The 25,162-nt window shown below is 33.5% G+C and overlaps 4 protein-coding genes across 5 annotated transcripts; 2 read left to right on the top strand and 2 right to left on the bottom strand.

Moving 5' to 3' along the window:
* The first annotated feature begins 3,614 nt into the window (after positions 1 to 3,614).
* Positions 3,615 to 5,699, top strand: LOC140879634 (uncharacterized). The gene is made up of 3 exons (XM_073283435.1): positions 3,615 to 3,870; positions 4,730 to 4,852; positions 5,151 to 5,699. Exons 1-3 carry the CDS (start codon positions 3,651 to 3,653, stop codon positions 5,312 to 5,314), a joined length of 507 nt encoding a protein of 168 aa, XP_073139536.1. The 5' UTR covers positions 3,615 to 3,650; the 3' UTR covers positions 5,315 to 5,699.
* Positions 5,700 to 7,398: 1,699 nt separating this feature from the next.
* Positions 7,399 to 8,436, bottom strand: LOC140878450 (uncharacterized). Its single transcript, XM_073282053.1, has one exon. The coding sequence runs from the start codon at positions 8,434 to 8,436 to the stop codon at positions 7,399 to 7,401; it is 1,038 nt and encodes a 345-aa protein (XP_073138154.1).
* Positions 8,437 to 11,975: 3,539 nt separating this feature from the next.
* LOC140879633 (SNF1-related protein kinase catalytic subunit alpha KIN10-like) lies at positions 11,976 to 19,624 on the top strand. Of its 2 annotated transcripts, XM_073283433.1 has the most exons (11): positions 11,976 to 12,143; positions 14,103 to 14,318; positions 14,538 to 14,722; positions 14,843 to 15,025; positions 15,141 to 15,272; positions 15,375 to 15,560; positions 16,019 to 16,108; positions 16,189 to 16,272; positions 18,350 to 18,460; positions 18,659 to 18,883; positions 19,385 to 19,624. In XM_073283433.1, the coding sequence occupies exons 2-11, from the start codon at positions 14,141 to 14,143 to the stop codon at positions 19,496 to 19,498; spliced, it is 1,488 nt and encodes a 495-aa protein (XP_073139534.1). In that variant the 5' UTR covers positions 11,976 to 12,143; positions 14,103 to 14,140; the 3' UTR covers positions 19,499 to 19,624. The 2 variants fall into 2 exon arrangements, with proteins under 2 accessions (XP_073139534.1, XP_073139535.1); XM_073283434.1 differs by lacking the exon at positions 11,976 to 12,143 and having other exon boundaries at positions 14,199 to 14,334.
* Positions 19,625 to 20,626: 1,002 nt separating this feature from the next.
* Positions 20,627 to 23,611, bottom strand: LOC140880581 (probable receptor-like protein kinase At5g61350). Its single transcript, XM_073285150.1, has one exon. The coding sequence runs from the start codon at positions 23,407 to 23,409 to the stop codon at positions 20,836 to 20,838; it is 2,574 nt and encodes an 857-aa protein (XP_073141251.1). The 5' UTR covers positions 23,410 to 23,611; the 3' UTR covers positions 20,627 to 20,835.
* Between the last annotated feature and the right edge of the window lie 1,551 nt (positions 23,612 to 25,162).

Raw genomic sequence — 25,162 nt, 5'->3', positions numbered from 1 at the left:
CCACATGCTTGCGAGTGTGGATATCCTATGCGATCTGAGGAGATATTAGTGTGACAAATCTCTGGCCAGAGTACTCGATGTGATTTAGGTTACTTGGTTTCCTAGTATCACATGCGATGTCACTATTTGATCTTTAAGATGCGTTGCATAGTTATCGAATCTCGAACGACTCTCGATGTACCAATGGTTGTTGATTCGATCGAGATATATGGATGAAGGGACTGTACTGTACGCTAACCAAAACTTACTGGTTCTTGCAGGCACTATCAGTGATACCTAGGAAATCATGGGGCGATGTTGCTAGACGCTCTTACCATGATTCGTTGGGCAAGTCGGAAATCGTTGTTCCGAGTCACAAGGAGTTGTGAGTTCATGGCTAGCTGTATCCCTGAACCATTGAGGGTCACACAAGTAATGGATTACTAAACCCCGTTGAGATAGTTAAATTTAAAGAGTTAAATTTGATGAAAGAGAAGTTGGACTTCTTAACTAAAGAGAGTGGAATTTCCTAAAATGACATAGGGATGGACATTTTTGGAAATCACTGAATTCGGATTCAGAAAAATTATCTTGACTTTAAAAGGTGCAGAAATGGTTTTTGTGCACATTGGTGAAATCGTTTTATCAATCGGAGTCATGATGAATTTTATATTAATTTTTACAATAACGGGCTTGTCTTGTTGGGCTTAAGTTATGGATTGTGAGCCCTAAGGAGTTGGTGTCCTAATACAATTATAACTTAATCCAGTCTAAAAATTATATATATATATATATATATGTGTGTGTGTAGGTTTCGAAAATAATAACTTTTTAATCAAGAAATTTTCGAAAATCACACTCTATATTTTCTTAGGGGAATTTCGAATTCCTCTTGTCCCTTTTGAGAAAATTCAGTCTGTGATTTTTCTGAAAAATTACATTCTGAATTGATAGATCAAATCTGTTTATTCTCTACGATAAACATCTGATTGATTTCTAGTGCAATCAATCAGAGGTTTATGTTTTCTATTCGTGGACCTAATTCCGGAGATTGATCGAGCGAGTCATCGGTTCCCGGGATTTACAACAAGAGCAGATTAAATCTGTTGGAGTCCATAATCAAGCCTTAGCTTGAAGAGGTAAAAATATTTTAATTGTGAATTTATATTTTTACTTGCAAGATTTTAATCGTTTGGATTTGATACCCACGATATGGAATCGTTCCATATCGAAAAATAAAATTTTTAAACTTCCGCTGCTCCGGGTATCACATCCGTGTGATCAGAGAATGCGTGTTACAACACAGATTGGTCTAAATTTTGCACTTTGTTTTCGGTAGTTTGGTCGTGGTGACCATCATTGTGGCAGCAACTGTTGAGATTTTCTTTGTGTGTTATCTGAGGAGGAGGCGACTTAGGCGAGCACACATCGAATGAAATATGCATAGGTTTCATGCGCGGTAGAATGGTTCCGAAGATGTTTTCTATGAGATAAAAACAGTCACCAATGGATTCAATCGGGACAAGATTATTGGTGACGGAGCCTCTGCTTGTCTATGCAGGGGTCATACAATCTTCTGGTTCTGTGGCGATGAAAAGGTTCAATTATGAAAATAATTTCAACGCCTCGTTGTCTCGTATTCCATTTAACACTGAATGCTATTCAATTGAAATAAGTTTATAAATTTTTATGTGATTCGATTGTAATGAGTGTCATTGCATCCTCTATATATAACAAAGAACTAAGATTTTGATAGTCACACATTGCATTTCATGTTTTCAACCTATTGCCCCACATTCCTCTTGCATGATTAATAGAACATGATTAGTGTGTATCGTTTATTATTATTTATATTTTTAATTATTTATATTATATTATTACAATAAAGGAAAACTTCAAATAAATCTATATCTTACTTTCAATTATGTCAGTGGTTTTAAGGGCTCTCTAATTCTTAACTTTTAGTTGTCAGTCTCCAAAACTTAAAAAGTCCCAAATACCTCAAATTGTATATGAAAATCAAATTCGATCCATCTTCTACATTTGCGCATCTCAATTTCTCTCTCCCGGGAAATGGCCAACTAATCCTGCTCTTATATTTTTTTTCCCTCTATTTGAATTTGAATTTGAATTTGAATTTGAATTTTTATATTACTTCTAAATCAAAAACCTGAAATTCCTTCTTGTTTTTCTTGATAATAAATAGATTTATCTATTATTACGTACTTTTTTTAATGATTTAGTGATTTTTTTTAAATAACAGACTTTTGTAGAGTTGATGAATTTTTATAGACTTTAATAGAATTTCACAGACTTTTAAATATTTTCACATAATCTTGCAGATTTGTTGTTCATGACTTTTATTTATATCTGTAAAATTTTTCTAAAACCCTATGAATTTTGTAATTCATGATTTTGATTTTTATTTATTTTTGAGAATTATTAAACATGTGTCAATAACTCCTATTTATATATTTTTAAAATAATTCTATTTCTTTAAAATATTTTTATATATCAATGTAAATAATTTTTACTTATCAATTTGATTTACAAAAATCGCTAACTAGTATTAAATTTATTTTATTAATAAATTAATATAACTCTATAAAATTTGAAAATATTTAATTTTATATAGTATCCTTACTTATAATATATACACACACATTTGTGTTAATAAATTTTTAAAACTACGTCAATATTTTAAGTCAATATATATCAATCATATACATATTATTATTATTATTATTATTATTATTATTATTATTATTATTATTATTATTGTTATAAATATATATGTATATATATATATATATATATATATATATATATTAAAGTGAATGAAATCATTATCGAAAATTTTAAGCTATAATAAAAATTAAGATACAGGAAATTTTTTTATAGAAAATAATTAAAATATCAAATTTTATAGAATAAATAATTAATTAATCATCGAAAATAATTATTTTTATTTCCAATTTATGATCAATAAAATATTATAATTTTTTGTTTTGTATTATAATATTTATTTAAAATTTTTAATAAATATGATTGTAAATATCGTGAGGTTTTCTAATTAAAATTCGAAAAATTATGAATGATAAAAAATTTTATTTTATTTTAGAAATAAAAAATACGTTTGCATATATATTATTTTTAATATAAATAGTGTGTATGAGACTAGTGTTATTTTATTATAGAGACTATTTTAATAGAAATGAAAAAAAGTGTGTGAGTTTGAAATGTCAATCCAAATCTTTAGGTTGAATCAAAGACAATTATTGACATTTTATTGTTGTATCTTATGCTTTAATTATTGTATTTAATATAATTTCATAAAGTCTTTAAAAGTCTAATGACATTTTGAATAAATCAAAACTTTTATAAAGTTTTTGAATATCAAATTTGAATATCACATGACTTTTTAAATCTCATCTTGAATATCATTAAACTTTTATAGAGTATATAAAAATTTAGATTGAATACTTCTACATTTTTAAAATGCACAAAAGTCATTAAAAATCTATGACCAACTACTCCTTTATATTTTTTTTGGTTTTTGGCTTCTCAAATTATTTTTTTTAAACAACAAAATTATTTATAGGGACTATTTCATTAAAAAAATCGGTATATTATATTCCTTCATTCTTGGGCCAACCGGAGGACTGAAGAATATGAGCTCCAGGTCTGCATCACCACGCAAGGAGGAGGAGAGGCCAAGATTTTTCGACTCGATAGCGAAGAATAGGTGCTGGGCGAAAGCTGAAACGGTGCCGGGGCGCCACCCTGAGCGGTGGCGAAAAGATGCCGCCGGAAATATAGTCTGCAAGCGCTTCTGCAATTGTCACGGCTGCCTCTGCTTTGAGTATGACCACATCATTCCCTATTCCAAAGGTTCCTTCTGTTTTATTCTTATTTTTCTACGAGGGCGGACTAGTGGTATTTAGTGTATTTGCCTTTTTAAAGTCTGAAATTTGTCCATCGTTGCTGGGCGTCCATGCTTGTGTCTGATAGTTTTGTGTGTTTGGAAGTTGGAGGGTCAAGCATGTTTTGAGTATTTAGCTTTTAAAAGTCTGAATTTTTCCACGCTGGCTGGGCAACCGCACTTCATTCAGATCAGTAGTCTGATATGCCTGCTTTGGATGTTGAGGTGAAATAGTTTTATCTTTGTGTGTGTGTGTGTCCCCCTCCCCGGGGAAATTCATGTTGTGGGATATATGATGGTTTTTTTGAGCTTGTTCCAATTCAATAAGAGAGCTCGGATCGGTCCAGAGATGTACTTGAAAGACATTGAGATTTCTAGTGGAACTTAAGGGGTTTTATCCATTATTTGCTGCCTTCGTGTTTCTGCTGTTTCCTCGAGGATATTTTAGGGGTGGCGCCAGAAGAGGCCAGCAAGAAATATTTGCAATGAAAAATTTTCAGATTTTATGATTATTATTATTCTTATATAAATGTAAGTTGCTCCATCAAGTCCTTTACTAAATTTTAGTCTTTCCCTCGGATCCATTGGTACAATGGTGGTTCCGACTATCAGTGATAGCCCATGATCGAAAAAAAATTCAAATATAGCATGCACTGTTTCTAGAATGTAAGCTTTATCTCCAAAATACATCATGAAATCACCCTTCCCATCCACTAACTAATTTTGGGACTCCCCATCTAAATTTATGGTCCGGACTGAATCAAAATCTGTGCTCGATTTTGGCACGTTGAAATGGGAGCTTAAATGTGGTGGTGTTGTGGTGTGCAGGTGGTGAGTCAGTGGCAGAGAATTGCCAGATTCTTCAAACAAGGGTGAACAGATTCAAATCAGATAAGGAAGAGGTTGATAATGCCCAATTGAAAGGCTACTCTTGTGACGTCAAGTTTAAAGGTATGCACATCTTTGCTTGCTATTGCTTTCGTTTTTTAATTTAATTTTGTCATGTTTTTGGTCCAGTTTGCTCTCTCTTAATAATAAGTTTCAAGTTCTTGAGGCCTGCACAAGACCAATTCACTCTTTATCATATTTACTTGATGTGACAGAAGGTTGGTTTTGTGTTTAAGCATGCCCTGAACCCTCGTTCAAATGCTAAAATGCTAATTGTCATATATAAAGCAGAAAAAACGTCATAACTTGTGGGTTTGTCAGAATTGAATATGAGAACTTTTTTAGTCTTGTGCTATTGCAGATAAGGAGCTTGACATTATCGAAATGGCAGTCTATGGAGATGTTATTCGGCCAGGAAATCAATGTCGTTGCCGAACTGTTGCAGAAGTTCTTGGCACATACAAGTCCAAAGATCGATTGGCTGCCTGCAAATTGCCGTATGGTGAAGGCTCCTTGCACCAGTAAAACCTAAAATTCTTGTGAGAATGAACAAGAATAATGGGCTCAATATCTTCCAATCCGAATTCTTTCATAATAGTTGAGCATGTATTTGGATTTAGTTTCCTGGACATTGGTTTCATAGAAATTAGTTCTTGATAGACCATCTCTGTTGGGAAATTTAGTTTTGGTATTTATAAAAGAAAGCCAAACGATAAACTGATATTCAAGAAATGATGACGTCAGCACACTTTCAGTGTCCTGAAAGATTGTGAGCTTATTGTTTTGTAGCTCAATATTCTTATTGCATTTGGCATGACATAAACTAGCATATGTTGCGTGACTTGATGTCGAGGAATTTGTAAATGGTTGTCTCAGTATTCTTATGATAATTCAAATCTCTCCTTCAATGATAAGCATTTGGTTAATGGTCGAATCTTTTTTCATTTGTTCCATTGAAAATGGCTATATTGAAAAAAACACATATTCAATATCATAATGCAAAGCCTAAATTGGATTGGTTTCTACTGAAATATTTGATTAAATAATGGTCTCAATCTATTTTCATATTTTTTGTAGCAGTAGTTGGTAGTGTTAGCAAAAATCTTTATGATTTCTCTTTTCCTGTTCTTCCCTTAGTTTAATTATTCTTACTTTTGTGGGATTGGATATGTTCTAATTCCTGTATATTCTCTTCCACTATCCATAGTTTAGCATGGTAAGTAAGGTGATTCAATTGTCTTCAGTTTCTATTGAAATCTCCCTCCCAAATTCTACAGTTTCATAATCTCATAAAGTGATCCAAAATTGGATTGGTCTCGAGATGCAGTATCTATGTAAGATGGCCATTTGATAAAGAGCTCGAAAGGAAGTGTTAAAGAGTTGGTTATTTTGATATTTGTGATGGGGGTTTCTCTCCCATTTGCCTACTTATGGCGTGATTTGTATAAAGGCTGTTTGCCCTCATGTTGTGCTGCATTGAGCAGCCATGTCCCGAAATATTTTGGCATTATGAGATGAAAAAGTGGAGTAAGACAAGTGCTGTCTGGCCATGCGTGAACTTCATTCGTCAAGACGTCTGAGAAGTAGCCCTTTTCGTGTGCATGTATTTTCATTCCACTGGCAGCTCCTATACCCTTTGTTTTGGGGCTTCGTTTTACTATTATTGGAGCTTGGACTTCTGTCAACAGGAGTAATTTACCTTGCCCTTCAGTCTACCTTTAGACTACTTTCTGGAACGGGTTGGATGGGTTCTGGAAAGTCCGCTAATTTTTGTGCTCCAACTTATCTCATCACCATGTGAGATACATCTTGAATTGTCTTGCATATCACCCAAATGTGTCTGCTTACACATGTCTAGGGCACTAACCTTCTGTTAACACTAATGCTGATTGCTGTAACGTCTCTCAACCACAAATAAAAAAATTCAAAGTTTTTCTAAAAGAAGTAAAATCCTACATGTTTCCACCTTATTGTTGCTTGTCGGTGTTTGTTGAATGAAATCAAGATATGATACTGTATATGGAAAATAGGCTCTTCATGCCTAACTCTTCGTGGAAATAAAATTACTCGGCATGGTGCAAATTGGATGGCAAAAATCAAAATGCCTAATTGAATACGGATCGTGTGATTCAAGTAGGTAAAAGGGTCTTTGGTCATGTGATTCTTTTTAATTGCCCATGTTTCGAGTGTGACTTGAATGCAAAAACCATCTGGGACAGATTTGTAGGAAGAACCCATGAGCAGAGATTATATAGAATCTTTCGCTATGTTTGTTGCTCTTTTTTTTTTCTTTTTTTTTTTTTGGCTTAAAAAAATTGTTGAAAGATGAAATTTCATAAACTTGTCTCTGCTGTGATTTTCTTGTAACGTCTCTCCACCCCAAATGTATATATATAAAAAAAGCAAAAACTGTCTCACATCTCCTTTACCAGCTTACTGAGAATGAATCTTTTTCTGAGAAGAATTCTTGCATTAAAAAAAAAAAAATCGCCTACGAGTTTGTGGACCCATGATGATCAGAGATAGAAATGATAGACAAAGCGCGATGCAAGTAATGGTTTGCAACTATGCAGTAATTTACAAAGAACTGATAAAATGAGTTTTATTTTTCAATTACTAAATAAATTTGAATACATTTCCATGTGATGTTGTCGATTGTCCTTCCTCCTTCCCGTTGGATCCGCACCCTGATCTTGGTCACCAGCCAAGAAGTTCAAAGAAGCACTTGAAACGTCTTTAGGCATGCAAGCGACTGGCAATCTTTTTGGTGGATCATTTCTACAGCTTTCCGCGAAAACACAACCATTGATCGTATCTATAACAAGAAATAGACTGTACAAATACGCAACGAGCATTCCCTCGAGAACCATGGATGAACTGAGTGCCGTAGAATTATGATAAGCCTTTGTTACACGGTACTGAAACAATGCTTCAATGGCAGCCAACGCCAAATTGAGAGACACGGCTAACGACAACGCGGTTACGGTCCTGCCCCTTATCAGGAAAAACGCTTTTACAATCGAGGCAACTCCTCCTTGTTTTTCCATTCCTGATAACACTAATGCCAGGTTACATGTGATGTAGGAGTTAGCAAGAATGATGGAGTAAATGATGGCTCCTGTTGCTGACAGAAGAAACAGGGATCCCCTGGAAGAAAGGCCTAATACATGGAAAAGATTGAAAGATATAAAAAGAATACAGAAGCTGGTTGCATTTGCAGATAGCATGACTAATGAGTTCCAAATTTGCGTGACGCAAAGGGCGTTGAAAACCGAAATCCAAGAAGAAGATGGAGATGGTTTTTCGAATTTACCATAGTCGAGAGCTCGAATTACAGATGCCTTGGCAAGTAGGAGGAAAGAGATGGAGAAGGGTAGGACTAGAAGGAATGTGAAAATGGTTTCAGAGAGTTTAAGGTTGAGAACTGCAAAGAGGTCTGATGATGGAGGGAATCCTGCAGCAAGAAAAAGAGACCTCATTCGGCCATGTATTAACGCGAAAACATGGGACGAAGAGACGAGTGACTGTGACATGAGAATCGAGACAGCGTAAGGGAACGCCATAAACGAAGGAAACGAAGTGAAATACTGAAAATCTTTCAAGAAAGTGAAGATTGATCTTCTCATGATCTCATTTGTTCTTCCCATTTCTCCGTATCCTCGTGTCGCGCCGCTTGAAATGGAAGAGATGAAGGCGTTTCCTTTTCTTTTAAAATCTGTGCTGGATTTGGATTCTCGGTGGTTTGATTGAATTGATTGTTCAACAACCAAAATGCAAACAAGAATAGCAAAGGTGGAGTTGTATTCTGCTTCGGTTTCATCAATGACTTTGTTTGGAATTATTCTCTCAAGTGTTTCTTTGTGGTGTCCTAAAGCCTAGTGTTAGTTACAAGGCAAGGAAAAAGCACCTTTTCCATGATGACATAAATTATGAATTCAAAGACATCTCATGTATCAGCCAAGTATCCTTCTGTATTCAATATTATGACAATTAGTGGAAATATACATGCAATTGTAATAACAAAATCTTTACAAGATTATAACAATAAAGAATCACATTCTACCATACATTTTTTTTTCCCTTTTATCAATCTTTACACCGTACACACAATTTCTTTTTTAGGATTTCTTCAATTGATGTTTTGACTTTTTTGTTTTTTCCATGGTTGCAACATGCCAACTCATATTTTCTCATCATTTAAGTCTCTTGTGAGATAGTCATTACTCACAAAATTGATCGTGAAACAGTTTTATAGAAATTTTTGTATAGTTAAAAAATATTGAAAAAATAAATGTTATTGAGTTTTTTTTAAAAAAAATAAAGTTGGTTTTGGGGGTTCTTTGAGATTGCTTGCATTTGAAATAATAAAGTGTCTTTATTAGATAGCTTCGAATCTACCCACCCTGTAAGTTGAAAATATATTCACATAATATAAAATTAAAAAAAAACACAAACACCCAACAAATTTGCAGGATGAATAAACAAATGCAACAAAAATCACGAGGATTAAAGAAATGATTTGTATTTGGATGTGATTTGCGCGACCAAACAATATTATCGAGTGTCTTATTTTATAGACTCCATGGTTGTAACAAAATGTCTTATAATTATAACAATATTGTTTCACAAAAATGATTGCTAGAAGATTGTGAGCATAGAACTATCCATTAATAAATATTTGACAAATCTAATAATGGTTTTAGGTATCAAACAAAGAACACTGAGATATGTTTAAAATATGTCACATTTTTTGTAGTCTTGCTGGAATTAGAGCAATCTTCATAATTTAGTTTGGTGGGCAGTATGTTGACCTGTATCATATTAATGTAGTTTGGTTGCTTACATCATAGGATGAAAAAAATAATAAGAATTTACTTAACCGGCTTCCCCCTATATATTTGTTCACAAAAATACACAAAAACCCGGTTTCTCAATCTTATTTTCAAGCGACTCTGCACGAGGATACGGGGATAATACCTTAAAGTTTTGTTTGTACAAATATTTATAAAATATTTTTAAATCTAAAACGTTCTATAAATTATTTTAAGAATACATATATGTTTGAATAACTATTTTATAAAAAAAAATGTTTTTATAGTTACAAATGTATTTGGAAAACTATTTTATAAAAATATGTTTTACAGTTAAAAATAACAAAAATGATATTAAATAATTATTTTATAAGACCCTTTAGTTAGTTTTTAACAAAATTTTCATAATTTTTTTTTTCCCTCGTTTGTTTTCTTGTTTATTAATTATTATTGATGAGTGGTGACGCTTTCGGATTTCGACGTTAAATGGGTGCCAATAGTTAACGACTAATGTATTGGTTGAATGGATCTTGCAATTCACAAATGGGGCTTTATGTGACAACTTACAACCCAGTAGCCCACTAATTTGTTGTCCGACCCAAGCCCAGTGACTTGTAGTTTTGGGCTTAATAATAATAATAATAATAATAATAATAATAATAATAATGAACCCGTTTTCTATAGTCTTCTTAAGTTGAAGCCAAAATAAAATCTGCATTGAATTTTTTTAAAAGAAAAGGGAAAAAAAAAACGATCATTGACAGACGTGATATAAAAAATTTGTTAAGATTGTGAAGATAAAATAAAATAATCAAAACATATCATGACTCTTTTTTTGTTTTTTTAAAGCCAATATCATGACTCTTAAGAATGCATTAAATTAAAGTAAAATTATGAGAAATATTATATTACTTGCCGTCGTGTTACTTTTGGAATTTTGGTCGTGCACGGCAGCTTTTCATTCTATATTATTTATTTATTTTTTTTGAAACTCTTCTATATTATTTATTTATAAATTAATAAATATACACAACAATTTTGTGCATATAAATTTAATATATTATATCACTGTTTCATTAAAATGATAAATTGGTTTGATGAAATACAAAAATTCATCGAAAACATTAGAATATTATAAGAATATTTCATTCTACTATTACGGGGACGTTATTTTGTTGAATTAAATGGATAGCCAAACTGCTAAATAAATAAATTGTTATACCCAAGATACGACGTGAATTGATTATTATATAACTTTGTTTCATATGTTTATTCTAATTGTAACTATAAATGATTATATTGTTCCTATATAAATAAATCTATATATTTTATAGATTTTTTTGGTCGTCCTCCCTGTCTCCCTCATATCGAACTTTAAGATAATTTAATATTTTTTAGAGTTTCTGATGAGTGGTTTGTAGAAAATGCTCTCAAACACTAACATAAATTTACTATTAGTTTCACTCCATCTAATCTAAACTATAAAAAAAATATATAAATTTTACGAGTAAAAATTATTTTGATACATGAATTATTGATAAAATATCAAATTGATAAATAAACTATTTTCTTGATACATGAATTATTGATAAAATATCAAATTGATAAATGAACTATTGAAAATAGTTTAATTGATATATGATCAAACTCAAAAGTCAGTTTTACCCTTTACTTGAATTGATTTTAAGTTGAATATTGTTATTAAATTGATTAATTGAACTACATACATATTTTTGTCTTTTAAATTATTATATCAATTATAATTTTAAATATAAGTTCATATTTAGTAATTACTATTACTATACTATAAAAAAAAGATTATATATCATGTATATGAAAAAAGTATTCAACGTAAAATTTGTAGATCATAAATAAAATTACACACAGATATATATCATTTTTCATTTTGATTAATATAAATAATAATATTATAACATAGATAAAGAAAAAAATATCTTTTATCATTTATTTCTAATATATATTATTTTTGAATATATAATTTATCAATTGTTATATATACGTGTGTATGTACATGTTTATATTAATTAATATTTACAATGTTTCGTACAATAAGTACGATCCCTTGTTTATAATATAAATTTATGCTTATAATTATATTAATAAAATAATATTAAAAAATAAAATTTATATTTATTTTAATTTAACAAAAATATCAGACTTTAAAATAATATAGGTAAATAATAAATTTAATTTTATAAGTTAATTATATATCAATTATATTATTTTTAATAATTTATATACCAATAGTTCGTATATCGAAAATAAATTATGTATGAACATGGACGATAACGATGAACGTGAGAGATAATAATTACACGTGGGACTGACTGCCTACAAATTTGTTCAAAAGGTTTTAGCTCATATTGGTGAGTTTCTTCTCCAATCAAACTTCCTTGTCGTTCGATTTCTCACTTCTCACTGTCCCCAGCCGGGCTAAGCCCCCGCTTCCTTCCTCTCTCTCTAAAACCTTTCTTCCCCCCAGATTTGCTCGGAGGATTGGCGTTGCAGTGCTTGGATGTGAGGTACTTTTCTCTGGAAAATTAATATTTTTTTAGTTTTTTATTACGATTTGATCAACTGTTTTATTTGCTGGAAACGGAATTTTTTAGTGATCCTGTCGAGATTACAGTTCACAATTAGGACGAGTGATTGTTTGTTGGGATTGATCATGGATTTTATGTTCGATTTTTCTAATCCATAGCACGTTGGAAGGTAACACTGACTGGCTGTAAATGGGTTGAATTTTATCGTTTGGACTTTGAGTGATTTCTTAAGGTGAGTGATCGATTTGTGCTGGTGAACCTAGGAGTGAGCATGTGTGAAATACCTCCGCTTGTAATTTTGTGTGAATCTTGGCGTGTGAAGTTCTGGTCTTAGCGAGGTTTGACTTGCTGCGGGCTTTATTGGTTATTCATGTAAGAATGAAGACTTCATCCCCTTTTGGTACAAGCTAGGAAACTACAGCGGAATCCCGAAATCACCTTGATATGATCCCTTTTTTTCCTTTTTTTTTGACCGAAATTTATTGGAACAGTTGCACAAATGTTTCATCTAATTGTTATTTCAGAACGATTTTTGATCTGTAGGAATGTGTTTTTGGCAGCAGTGTCTTAAATCCTAATACTTTGTTATCCCTTTTATGCAAAGTGTAAATTTTTTTGGAATATTATAACATATTCAGTGGAACCACTGCGCATTTAATGAATTTTGTAATAGCCAGAACAATAACACAGGTTTGACATCCATTGCCTGAACTTCACTAATAGACCAGCAAGGGGCCCTGTGATTAACTTACATTTTTTCCCATATGTCTAAACTTATCTATTTATATGTGGTATTTTTTCCTGTTTAGACTGAAAAGATGTTCGATTTTTTTTTTAGACGTGCAAATCAATTTCGTCGCGGTATGATGTATGCCCTTTCTGGCTTATCATTATCAATTGATTGTGCTCAAGTAGCTTAAAATTTTGGTGTTAAATTTATCTCAAAACTTGAATTATAACTCCTTGCCAACTTAAAAATGGTCTATTGGTGAAAAAGAAATAGGGATGTTGTTAGTGTAGGGAAACAATTTTATTCTATTCCTTCAGTCAAGGAATTAGGATCATTTTGTTACTTAGTTTAATTGTATGTATACAAAGTTTAATTGTATGTATATTGTATATATGTTAACACCAGCAGTACTAATTTTTTAATTTTGAAAAAGTAGAGAAGCTACGTGTTAGTTAGCTGTTCTATTTCTCACAACAATTGGAGATGAGTAAATATTGATCGAACTGAAGAAAACATTTGATACTTTTAACACGTTTTCCCTGGGTTATTCTGGAACGTTTTTTTATGGTTGCCGTATGTCATGGAATGATGGGCCTGGTATGTTAGACCACCCTTGAAATGCGATGTCAGGTCAAATCGGAATATCTGTGTAACAGAAAGTTAACTAGGTTCCTGTGGAAAACCGTTTTTCCATTATTGGAAAGAAATATCTTATTTTTTTGCTTTATGATTTGAAATTGGAGAAACTCTACGCATTAAACACTGTAAATTCATGTCATCTTACGTGAAGAATAGAAATACGTTACTAACAATTAATTAAATGATAAACCCACCTTCCACTGTGAGAGGCAACTACTTCGACTTGTGCATTTATCTTTTCATGAGAGCAACTACATCGACTTGTGCAGTGATCTTTACCTTTAAATAGCATAATTGGAGATCTATCCCGCTGAAGGAGAAAGTCTAATCAATTCATGAATTTTCTGATGAATTTTAGGGATAGAATTTCGGATGATTTTTTAAATGTATACAGAAATTTCAAGCGGCAAATTTTAGAGAATGCTGCTTGAATGTAATAGTTTTGTGTTTGTTATGGATTTGATTTGGGTGCAATATATATCAAACTAAGTCTTTGTGGCTTTTGACTACATCAATGTAATCTGCCATGGTTTTGTTATATATTGAAACGCTTTTTTGTGATCATGCAGGTTTTGAACTGCTCCTGGTTTCTTTGTTCAACCGAGATATGGATACAAGTGGTAATAGTGCCGATTCACTTATGAGGAACTACAGGCTTGGAAAAACTCTTGGGCATGGTTCCTTTGGGAAGGTTAAAATTGCTGAGCATGTTCTAACTGGATATAAAGTGGCTATTAAAATCCTGAACCGTCGTAAAATGAAAAGCCCTGACATGGAGGAAAAAGGTGTGAATTTCTGCTTGTAAGTAGTATGTCACCATGTAAGAATCTTTAATTCATTCCCAACGTTTTCTGGAAGGCTTTTTGTCTATGGTGTGAAATTAGCAATTTTTATTTTAATATCGTTGAAGCTATTTTCTTTACATTATAGTGTTTGCTTGAAGTCAATTCTCTGTGATATTAGCACTTGCGTTGTGTTTTCTAAGAACTAAAACACTTTTGCAGTTAGAAGAGAAATCAAAATTTGCCGATTGTTTGTGCATCCACACGTGATACGTCTTTATGAGGTGATAGAGACACAGTCAGATATTTATGTTGTGATGGAGTATGTGAAACATGGGGAGCTCTTTGATTATATTGTTGAAAAGGGCAGGTTAGCAGAGGATGAAGCTCGGCACTTTTTTCAGCAGGTGACGTTCTTTGTCATTTTTCTTTTCATAATCTATAGCCCTTGAGATAAGGGAAGAAATTGTTGAATTTTTTTTTTGTTGTTTCCTTAGTCACGTTTATGATTTTCTTTCTGAGAACAGATTATCGCGGGCGTGGAGTACTGTCACAGAAACATGGTGGTCCATCGTGACCTCAAGCCTGAGAACTTGCTTCTAGATTCCAATAGAAATGTGAAGCTAGCTGATTTTGGCTTGAGCAACATTATGCGGGATGGACATTTTTTGAGAACAAGTTGTGGAAGCCCAAACTATGCTGCTCCTGAGGTTTTAAGTTCAAAATACTTGTCATTGGGAGTTGTTATTGGAAATATGATCAATAGCAATCTTTTCTGTGAAAATGCTTTGAAAAGTAAATTACCTACGCGGATGTTAATTGCAGGTTGTGTCTGGTAAGCTCTATGCTGGCCCGGAGGTTGATATTTGGAGTTGTGGCGTGATTTTGTATGCTCTTCTTTGCGGTTCTCTTCCTTTTGATGATGAAAACATTCCCAACCTCTTCAAGAAAATCAAGGTCCACTAAATGAGTTTTGAGCACAGTATTTTGTTTGATATCCCAGCTTGTCGGTATGGAGATGATTATATTATCCTAATTAATTTTTCTGAAAAACTTTAGAGTGGTATGTATACTCTTCCAAGCCATTTGTCTCATGGAGCTCGTGATTTAATCCCAAGACTGCTGGTAGTGGACCCTATGAAGAGGATAACAATCAATGAGATTCGTCAGCACCCTTGGTTTAAGTTTCATCTTCCTCGCTATCTAGCTGTTACTCCACTTAATGCAGTGGAGCACCTAAAAAAGGTAATATATTTTCCTTCAAATATTTAGGAATTCAAGTTGGAAGACTTCTAGAATGTATTCATTTGTTATAAATCCTTATCTTGTTTATTGAGGTGCCTTTTTTTGTCCTTTCGTCCTTTTTCTTTCGTTTTTGTCTTCTGGTATAGATATGGAAAACATTAAATTTTCCAACTGTTGGTTTAAATCATGCCATCTACTGATGAGTAGCGGATCTGGCGTCTGTCCGAGTAGAGCATTTATGGGTCCTTTTTGTCAGTGGACTCTGCATATTGTGTAAAAAAATTGTCTTGCATTATTGCCTTATTTCGTCAATATCACCTTCTTATTGACAAAAGGAGGATCGATTTTTTTTACTGGTTATATGATACGACTGGTTTTATGATATGGTAATTTGGCTGCATAACCTTCAGGCTATATTTTATTGTGCTTGTATAACCTGAACCAATTTGCTTTTGCAGCTGGATGAAGAGATAATTCAAGAAGTTGTTCGGATGGAATTTGACAGGGGCCAGCTGATTGAGTCATTGCAAAAAAAGATACAAAATAATGTACACAATATTATAAATTAATTATTTCTCATTGGTCCTACCACTTTAAGTGGAGTTAACACAATCACATTATCCTGCAGGCTACTGTTGCATACTATCTATTATTTGACAACCACGCCCCCATATCAACTGGATATCTTGGGGATGAATTTCAGGAGTCTGTGGTATGTTTGTATTGAATTTTTTACTTTGTTTTGATGGATCTGATTTAAGCTTTGCATTCCTGCAAATTTATGAAACATGTTTTAACATATGAACTGGACCAGCAACCTGGGTTTGTCTGTTTTTTACGTGTAATGAGTTATTCTGCTCGGCATTGAAATAATATACATCGTTTCCCTTGGCCATCTTGTGGAAAAGTGTCTATTTGGACTAGGAGCGCAAAGAATTTAAACTTTATAAACATTATAAAATAGTTTTGATGCTCCGATTTGTTCCTTGTGCGTCACGGGCTCCAAAAATACAGTGTCACTCCTACTTAATCATCATGTACTGTTGGCAAGGATTTATTTTAAATTTAAAATATCTGAGCTAGGATCATTTTCATCAGGATAATTTAAAATATACCTCATATCCATTTTAGCACGGTAACCTAACTCTTTTAAGTATTGTCCCAAGTTCATGAATAACTTCCTATTCAGAGACTCATTTAAGTTATATGATGTCATTTCTTCAACAGAACGGATTTCGTAATTGCAAAAACGACTTCCTCTTGTCTCTGTGTGAATGCACTGAGCCTACAAGATTGATTGCATCCAACACATTTATCTTTTCACGAGATACTTTTACCCAACTCATATTTACTTGATTTAGTTAGTAAAGTAAATAATTAACTATCTACTTATTTAATTGAATGGTGAATTTTACTCTGTAATAGATTAAATTATTAATTTATCAATTAATCGGTGCCTTGTTATTTAACAGAATTTATATTGTCTCAATACTATTAATTTGTAGAAAGTATATTGTATTTGATCTTCATATGCAGTATGCTACGTTACTCATGCTTATGCTTTATATCTTGGCATTGCTCCCTGTAGCTTTCATCTATAAAAGATCAACATATTCTCAAAACCTTATGATTGATCCTTATTGAATTTGGGACTACTTCGTTTTAGCTGAACCCGGCATTCCTGATATCTCTGAGTGTAGATTCACCTGCACATATTCTTAAGATCGACTGCTCTGAATTTTCACCAATATAACCGGAGTGAAAGTCAAATGAGCTACTTATTGAGTAATTTTCTCTTCATGATAGATGCTTAAACAACGAATAACTGAATAGAAAAATGAAGAATATTGCTTATCATGCAGTGTGGCGATCAAATTCGTCAGTTGTCCACCAAATAATTACCAATGTATTTTATGCGCAACTCCAATTGAAAAGTGAAGCTATCATTGCTTTTAATTCCCATGTACATGCATTACGTTAATGGCCATTTGGAAATGGTTCACTTGAAGGGGAAAGAATAAGATGGGTCTTGCTTCTCAGTTCTCACCATTGTAATGACTCGTGTAATGCCAGGTCATCAATATAACTGAAACTTTTGGTATCCATTTGTTGGTGTGTTCTTTGTGTCCCACATCGGTTGGGTAAATATCCCGAGAGTTTAATATATAGACAAAGACAATTCTCCACCCTCGAGCTAGCTTTTGGGGTTGAGTTAGGTTTAAGTCCAAATTTTAACACCATTAATATGATATCGTCTCTATTCATAACCGATACTAACCTAATGCATTTAAAGAGAACGCCTTGACTTATTTTATTTAGCATGGAAAGGCGTTTAGCATATTGTGTGATGCAATTGCATCTTGTGTGAAAAGAATTGGTGATCTACGTCATCTGACCATTATTCAGTGCTCTATTTGAAATGAAGTGAAATGGAAACTTAACTGGTGGAAAGTTCAATTTATAACTATATCAATTGCCAGAAGTTGGAACATTTCTTCTTTGTTACAGCATGTTTCTGCATGTAATCATTTTATCTTAATTTTACCATTCTCCGAAAATTAAACTTCATTTGCCACGTCCTGATTAAAGTACACAAGTTAGACCAACTAGAGTCTGATTTGCATAAGCAGATGATTTGACGCATCCATTATTTGCCGTGTCATTGTTTGTTGGGCCTGCCACCATGAAAGCTTTTGCTGCCTGACACAAATTCTAGCTTTTTAACCATCAGTCTTCGTAATTTCTGAAAAATTTATAATGAACATCATAATTGTTGTGTCTCTCTTCAGGAGGCTTCTTCCGCTGTATCTTATCCAGAAGCTGGTAAGCACGGTTTTCCTCATCAAGGGATAATGTCACCTCAGTTATCCAGAAAGAAGCAATGGCTGGTTGGACTACAGGTTTGAATTGTAAACTTATTGTTTTGTTTTCAGCTAAAGTAAACAAACTGTAACTTTCTTCCTTGAGCTACTAGTAAGAAATGCGCCAATTTTCCAATGTACAAGTTGCGCGGAAGAAAATAATTGCATTTACTGTATGATCTATGCAAGATACTTGGTGTGATTTTCACTAATTTATCTCGTTGACTACTTTGCCAGTCTCCAGCTCATCCACGGGAGATTATGACCCAAATTCTTGGAGCTTTGCAAGGACTAAATGTCAGGTGGAAAAAGGTTGGGCTCTATAACATGAAATGCATTCTGGTTCATACTTTTCAAGACTCCAATAACACGGCCACCAGTAATCACGTAAACAACCATTACATCAACAATGTTAATGCAAATGTTTCACAGCCTCAGAGTGTTGTGAAGTTTGAAATCCAGGTATGATGATATCTCGTTCCGTTGTTTCCTTTACAATTACCCATACCTAGGTATTATATGCTCAAAAAGTAAGATTTTAGCCTTTAGGTGCTCAACTGCTCATACGTGCTTTTAGTGCACTTTGAACTTACCTTTATGATCTTACCATGCCCTTGTCATTTGTTTTGATATACCAACTACCAAATGACAATGTCATTTTCTGAAACTAAGATTAGCGAGCACTGTTGAGGTAGACTCTACCGTGTAGAATATTAAAAAATATATGCACAAAAGGTTGAAACTTAACCTCCAACATTATATCTAAGTCTTGCCAAACACCCTCTTCCCTCTTCATCCGAATCTGTCAAACTTAATGCTTCTCATCCTGCTATATAATAATGATACAGTGGATCCATAAATTTAAGCCAGATGGGTAATCTGATGTATTATGATGTCTAGAACTCATATGCTTTAGAAACGTTACGATTTTCAGTTAATGATAACGAATTTGAATTTTGGCAGCTATATAAAAAAGGCGATGTAGAGTATTTGCTGGATTTACAGAGGCTAAGTGGTTCAGTGTTTCTGTTCCTGGATTTCTGTGCTTTTTTCATGATGAGGCTTCATGTTTCTTAATACTTGTTCTAGTATTTCAGTAAAAAAAATACGGTTATTGTTGAATAATTAATTGTATATATGACTTTACTCATGTAAATGTTGCTTTTAGTTCTTGTTTTGTATGTATGATATGTGAATGTGATATATCTTTTTGTATCTTGTCCATTTTGTGTTTTTTCCAGTTGAGACTGTTTAATAGGTGGTGTTTTTGACGTGACTCCCAATTATTGTCCACGTATGAGATGAGTTGTTCCATTTTATTTTTACACAAATGAGATACATGTACAAGATTTCTCGTTAACAGGAAACAAAAATAAGAACCATCGAACGTTGATTTTACAGCAATGACAAAAGGAAACATAATTTGAAGGCTTTTTTTTGTAACTTAAATGTGGTTCTTTACTATGTCTGATATAAATTATTTTAGGTTGAGCTTGAATCGATGTATTTAATTTGGAGAAATATATTTTTTTAAGAAAAAATTGATAAATGAATTTAGATGTATTTGAAATCCATCAATTATTTGATATCAAACTTTTAGGGTTTAAAAATTTTAATTAATACCACGACATGTTAAAGGGGCCGATGATTAGTAGGAATATTATTTCTTTCGTATTGTTATTTTGAAAATTTTATAAAGAGATATAAAGCATGAAGTTAATTATTCTCTAAAATTCAAATTTATATCATATCACAATTCACAACTGTTTTCATTTGTTCTATGCAAAGTGTGAGATAAAATAAATCAGTATTATAAGAAATCATTGTGAGCTATTTTTTTTCATTTAAAATAAGTTCACAATGATTTTGTAAAAGATCAATAAAAAAAAAACTAAAATGGTTGATAGTAGGGCTCGGGTACCCAAAAATTTCAGATCGTATTCGTGTAGCCAAATCTTCATCCAAACTACCCGAATCCGACGGCCACCCCTAATAAAAAGGAAAAAGAAAAAGAAATGATAAAAGTGGGGGAAGAAAAAGGGAGTGCTATTACATTTACGGTTTACCGGTCTTCCCCTACCCGTTAATAGAGAATTGAGATTTATAGAATTATAGCAGTAAAAGTGAAATAACCTTTATTTTTTTTAAAAAAAAACAGTGAAATAACCAATTTATAAATTTAAACAGAGTCGTAGTACTAAATATTGTCACATAACCATTAACCTATGCCTTGCAAATTGCAATGCTTCGATACATTACACAACTGAAGGAACATTTCCCGACAAAGCAAGAACTCACTTCTGCCATCTGATCCCAACAATCTCTTGAAGAATTTGAGATTATATAAAACTTGAATGAAATACAAAATCAAAATATAAAAATTCCAGTTTATTAAGAAGCAAATTAAAGTCCTCTCATCTTCCATGAAAACTTTCAAGAAACATGGGAGATCCCACAACCAACCCAGAATCATCGCTTATATCAACAACCATCTCTTCTTTTGTCCCATTTTTTTCAACCTTTTCGACATTCTCACCAATCTTAGTTTCATTTCCTTGATCAGAAGTTTCTGAATTTGCTCCTTGAAGCTGCAATGCATACTCCAAATGCCACAAAACGTCCCCCATTGAAGGCCTATCCACTCCATGTTCGGCCAAGCATTTCTCCGCAGCTTCAACAAATTTCAGCAATGAATCTTTATTCATAGTTCCAGCAATAGTCGGATCAATGATCTTCTCTATAGCGCCTTTTGCATTTTCTTGCTTAGCCCATTCTGCAAGATTCACTTGTTCTCTAGGCAAAGCAGGATCTAGAGCTGGCCTTGCACATAACACCTCAAAAAGAACGACCCCGAAAGAGTAAACATCGGATTTTTCTGTCAATTGCTGTCTTCTGAAGTATTCAGGATCAAGATATCCGAAACTTCCCTTTACTGCTGTGCTGACATGAGTTTGATCCAATGAAGATGGTCCAGCTTTAGACAAACCAAAATCAGAGACTTTGGCTACAAAATTCTCATCAAGTAGAATGTTCGTGGTTTTCACGTCTCGGTGAATGATCCCTTGTGTTGAACCAGTGTGAAGATAATGGAGACCTCGGGCTGAACCAATGCAGATCTCTAGCCTTTGCCTCCATGATAAAGGAGCCGAGTTGGAACCGTAGAGGTGATCCCGGAGAGGACCATATGCCATGTACTCATAAACAAGAATCATTTCTGATTGTTCATCACAGTATCCTATGAGTGATACAAGGTGCCTATGCCTCAGTTTTGACAGCAACTGAATTTCAGTTTGGAACTCATTGATCCCTTGTGATGATGATGGATTGCCTCGTTTTATAGCGACTTTTGTCCCGTCTTCCAGCTCCCCAAGAAATACTTTCCCGAAGCCTCCAACACCAAGAACTGCCTTCTCATCAAAATTCTTTGTTGCATCGCGTAGCTCAGCGAGTGTGAAGAATCTCCCAAGATTTTGACCAATGGAGATGGTACTCGAAAAGGTGGTGCTCTTGCTCTTGCTAGACAAGAAGCTGCATTGTTTTGGATTAATAGGGAGAAACCAAGATGAGAAGGTCTTCTGTTTCACGTAGCCTTTGGGTGTTCTCTTCCACCGGATTATCATCAAGACGAGCAAAACTAAGGAAATTCCTCCCAGTGCTAATCCGATACCAGCAGCAGCTTTCATCATTTGATTAAGGCCTGATTTTATGCCTCTGTAAGTCCCATCAGCAGAGAACAATCCATCCAAACTTCCAGCTGAATTGCTCATTTTCATCACCTCCAAACCATTCAAGATAGCGTTTGGAACACTCGCCTGAAGGTTTGAACTTGGACCAACTTGAATTCTGATTGAACCATTTGAAATGCCAGAGGCGTTGAGCACAAAATCTTTGTAATAAGGGATGGCAAGGCCGGACGTAAGCGTCGAAAGATCAAGATTCGAGACGCCTGTTATCCCATTGATATATACATTGAAGTAAAGCTCGTTGAGTCCCATGCTCGCAATATCACAAAAATGAAGCCTGATCAGGTAAGAAAAGCTTGGATCAACGTTCATTTCCCAAGTGAGGTTGAAATTCGGGTCGTTTACACCAGAATCTCCCATCTGATCGGCTGTTGCATATACCGAAGCAGGGGCGATTAAAGGGGTTGCGCCACCGTTAGGATATTTGATCAAATTGGTAGGAACTGACACATTTCTAGCTCCCTGTAGGAACTTCATAAACTGGCCATCTTGAAGCCATGTTCTCCACAAAGTGTCATTTTTAGGAGTGACAATCGACCCTCCAACATTTAGTCGATACGACACTTCCAACGCATAGCCATCCAATCCATTGAAGTCACCAACCGGAGAAACAGCTGAGGCTGAATCCGAAATGAGCTCTTTAGGCGAAGAAATAACCTCAATCGCATTTACAAAAGCGAAAGAATTCTTCATAGGTGAAAACTTGAGGGCGATCTTATCAGAAGTAACATTAACAAGATACTCTTTGAAGACCGTTTTATCAGGATTCTTGACCGAAAATCCATGCAGGAGCACAATATCATCAGTGGTGACTGTGAATGTAGCTGAAGTGAGATTATAGCTCTGGTGAGGGAGAGGGTAAAAATGCAAACGTATCCAATGCCGACCAGGCTTTAAGATGGGAAACAGGTATATCGACTCGTGGGTGAAAATTCTTGCAGTGAGATACAAAGGGAGAGACACGACCGGTGAAGAAGTAAGAGAATTGTTGGGAAAAGAAGCAATGGAAGTAACAATGTCTTCATCTGTGGATAGGTAAGAAGCAGATTGAGGGTCAGATTTGAAGGTTCTACCATCATCAAGCACGGTGTCGCCAGGCGATCCACAATCAATCAGATGTACATCTGTAGGATTAAATGAAGAAAAAGGCACGTCCCCAAACACAGCAAAACTCGTCAAAAGAAGAACGATGGAGACAACAACGATAACATAATTAGATGCTCCTACCATTCTAACGGAATGCATGTCACAGATCACTCGACTCTTTCATACTAGACGTACAGGGCCGAGTTTAAGGTTCATATATGCCACAGAAGGCAAAGAGTATCATTATGGATCAAAGTGCATGAAATAGTACTAGTGTTTTTGAAGGGAAAGAAGGATTGTTTGTAGGCAAAGAATTGACCCAAAAAACGAAGATAAATGAAAAAGATGAGTATATTGAAGTTGTTGGAAGCATGTATGGGTGGAGAGAACGTGCCTAATATATTGTCCAAATGAAAGAGTAGACTTCTTGAACAATAATGTTATTCACCGGCGCCATTGGACATTCAAACCGCGTGTCCAGCTGGGAATTAGTTCGTTTCATGAAGATTGATTATTCTTACAGTTGGAATTTTTCAGGTACCTGAAAAGAGGTGAATTTAAAATTCTTGGATAAAGTACTTTTGGGGTGATATTTCATATCTGTTGCAGAGGAAGAAACACCGTTACACTTCACAAATATTTAAGATTCTTGGATAAACTTTGGTGATTTATATTCATATAGAAGGAGAGAAAATAATCTAGTAAAAAATTTGGAAGTTCATATATATACTTTTGATATATCCATTAAAGTTTGAATATATGATACATAGACAAGTAATATAATGTAATAAAAAATAAATAAGAAATGATAGTTAATATAGTATTGGATTTGATTGATAAATTATAATTTATTTGATTTGATTGATTAAATTTTATATAAAAATGTTAAATGACTATTTTATCATTTTAACATTAAATAAAATATAAATAATATTATTTATAAGGTGTAATATAGTAATTTAACTTCAATAATTTGATTGATTTAAGATATTATTAATGATTCGATTGATGTAAAATTAATAATTAAAAGATGGATAAATAATATGATGAGAAGAACACAAGATTGGATGAGATAAGTTATACAAGAATTAATAATATTGTATCCAAACTAGTACGTATACACAGAGACACATGATTAGGATTTAGGAATGAACGAATTTAAGAGAGGGGATAAGAGCTGACTTGTGTTCGCCCCGCCCCATTTAATGCCGGAAATTCAGTGTTTACAATATTATTTCACGGCAATGTCAAATATTCTCTATCCTTTGGTTTTTCTTTTTTGGGGTGAGTAATAGCTATTGTATGATTTACCTCAAAAGAAAATAGCTATTGTATGATTAATTTAAATATGTATATATATATATTAAAAAATACATTTAGTTGACCAAAAAAAAATCATGCTGGAAAAATTAACTTCGATTCAGATAAATAGAGATAAAGAGCAATTATCTCTCCCTGGATGGATCACAGAACAGGAACATGAGAAGAAGTGCGTGGATTTTAATTTAATATATTTCTATTATTTTATTTTTTACATATTCTATTTTGTACATTCCAAATTATATATTTCCATCTTTTTTGGTACCTGTCACACAGGGCTTGCCTAGTGTGGTTTACCTGACTGGCGTAATTTGCAGGCTATTGCGTTAGTCCGAGGGTTTACCCAGAGCGCACCGAAAGGTAGCGGCTGCGGGTTCCCACGTCACAAAAAAAAAATAAACAAAAAAAATTGTCTCTTCTTTAAACATCCATATCCACAGCATTGTTATAATATTTTAGGCGATGAACAATCAATACATTCATGACTCATTAACTGCACAATATAAAAAAAATGTGAATTGCAATTTGATTCAATATTTGTTTTAGAGTTGACTAGAAAAGATCAAAAATAATTTGTTAAAAGGTGTATATC

Source organism: Henckelia pumila, chromosome 2 (genome assembly GCF_033568475.1).
Source record: "Henckelia pumila isolate YLH828 chromosome 2, ASM3356847v2, whole genome shotgun sequence".
NCBI classification, from domain to species: Eukaryota; Viridiplantae; Streptophyta; class Magnoliopsida; order Lamiales; family Gesneriaceae; genus Henckelia; species Henckelia pumila.
Note: the sequence above shows the minus strand (reverse complement) of the source record. Positions and strands in the feature narration are given on the sequence as shown.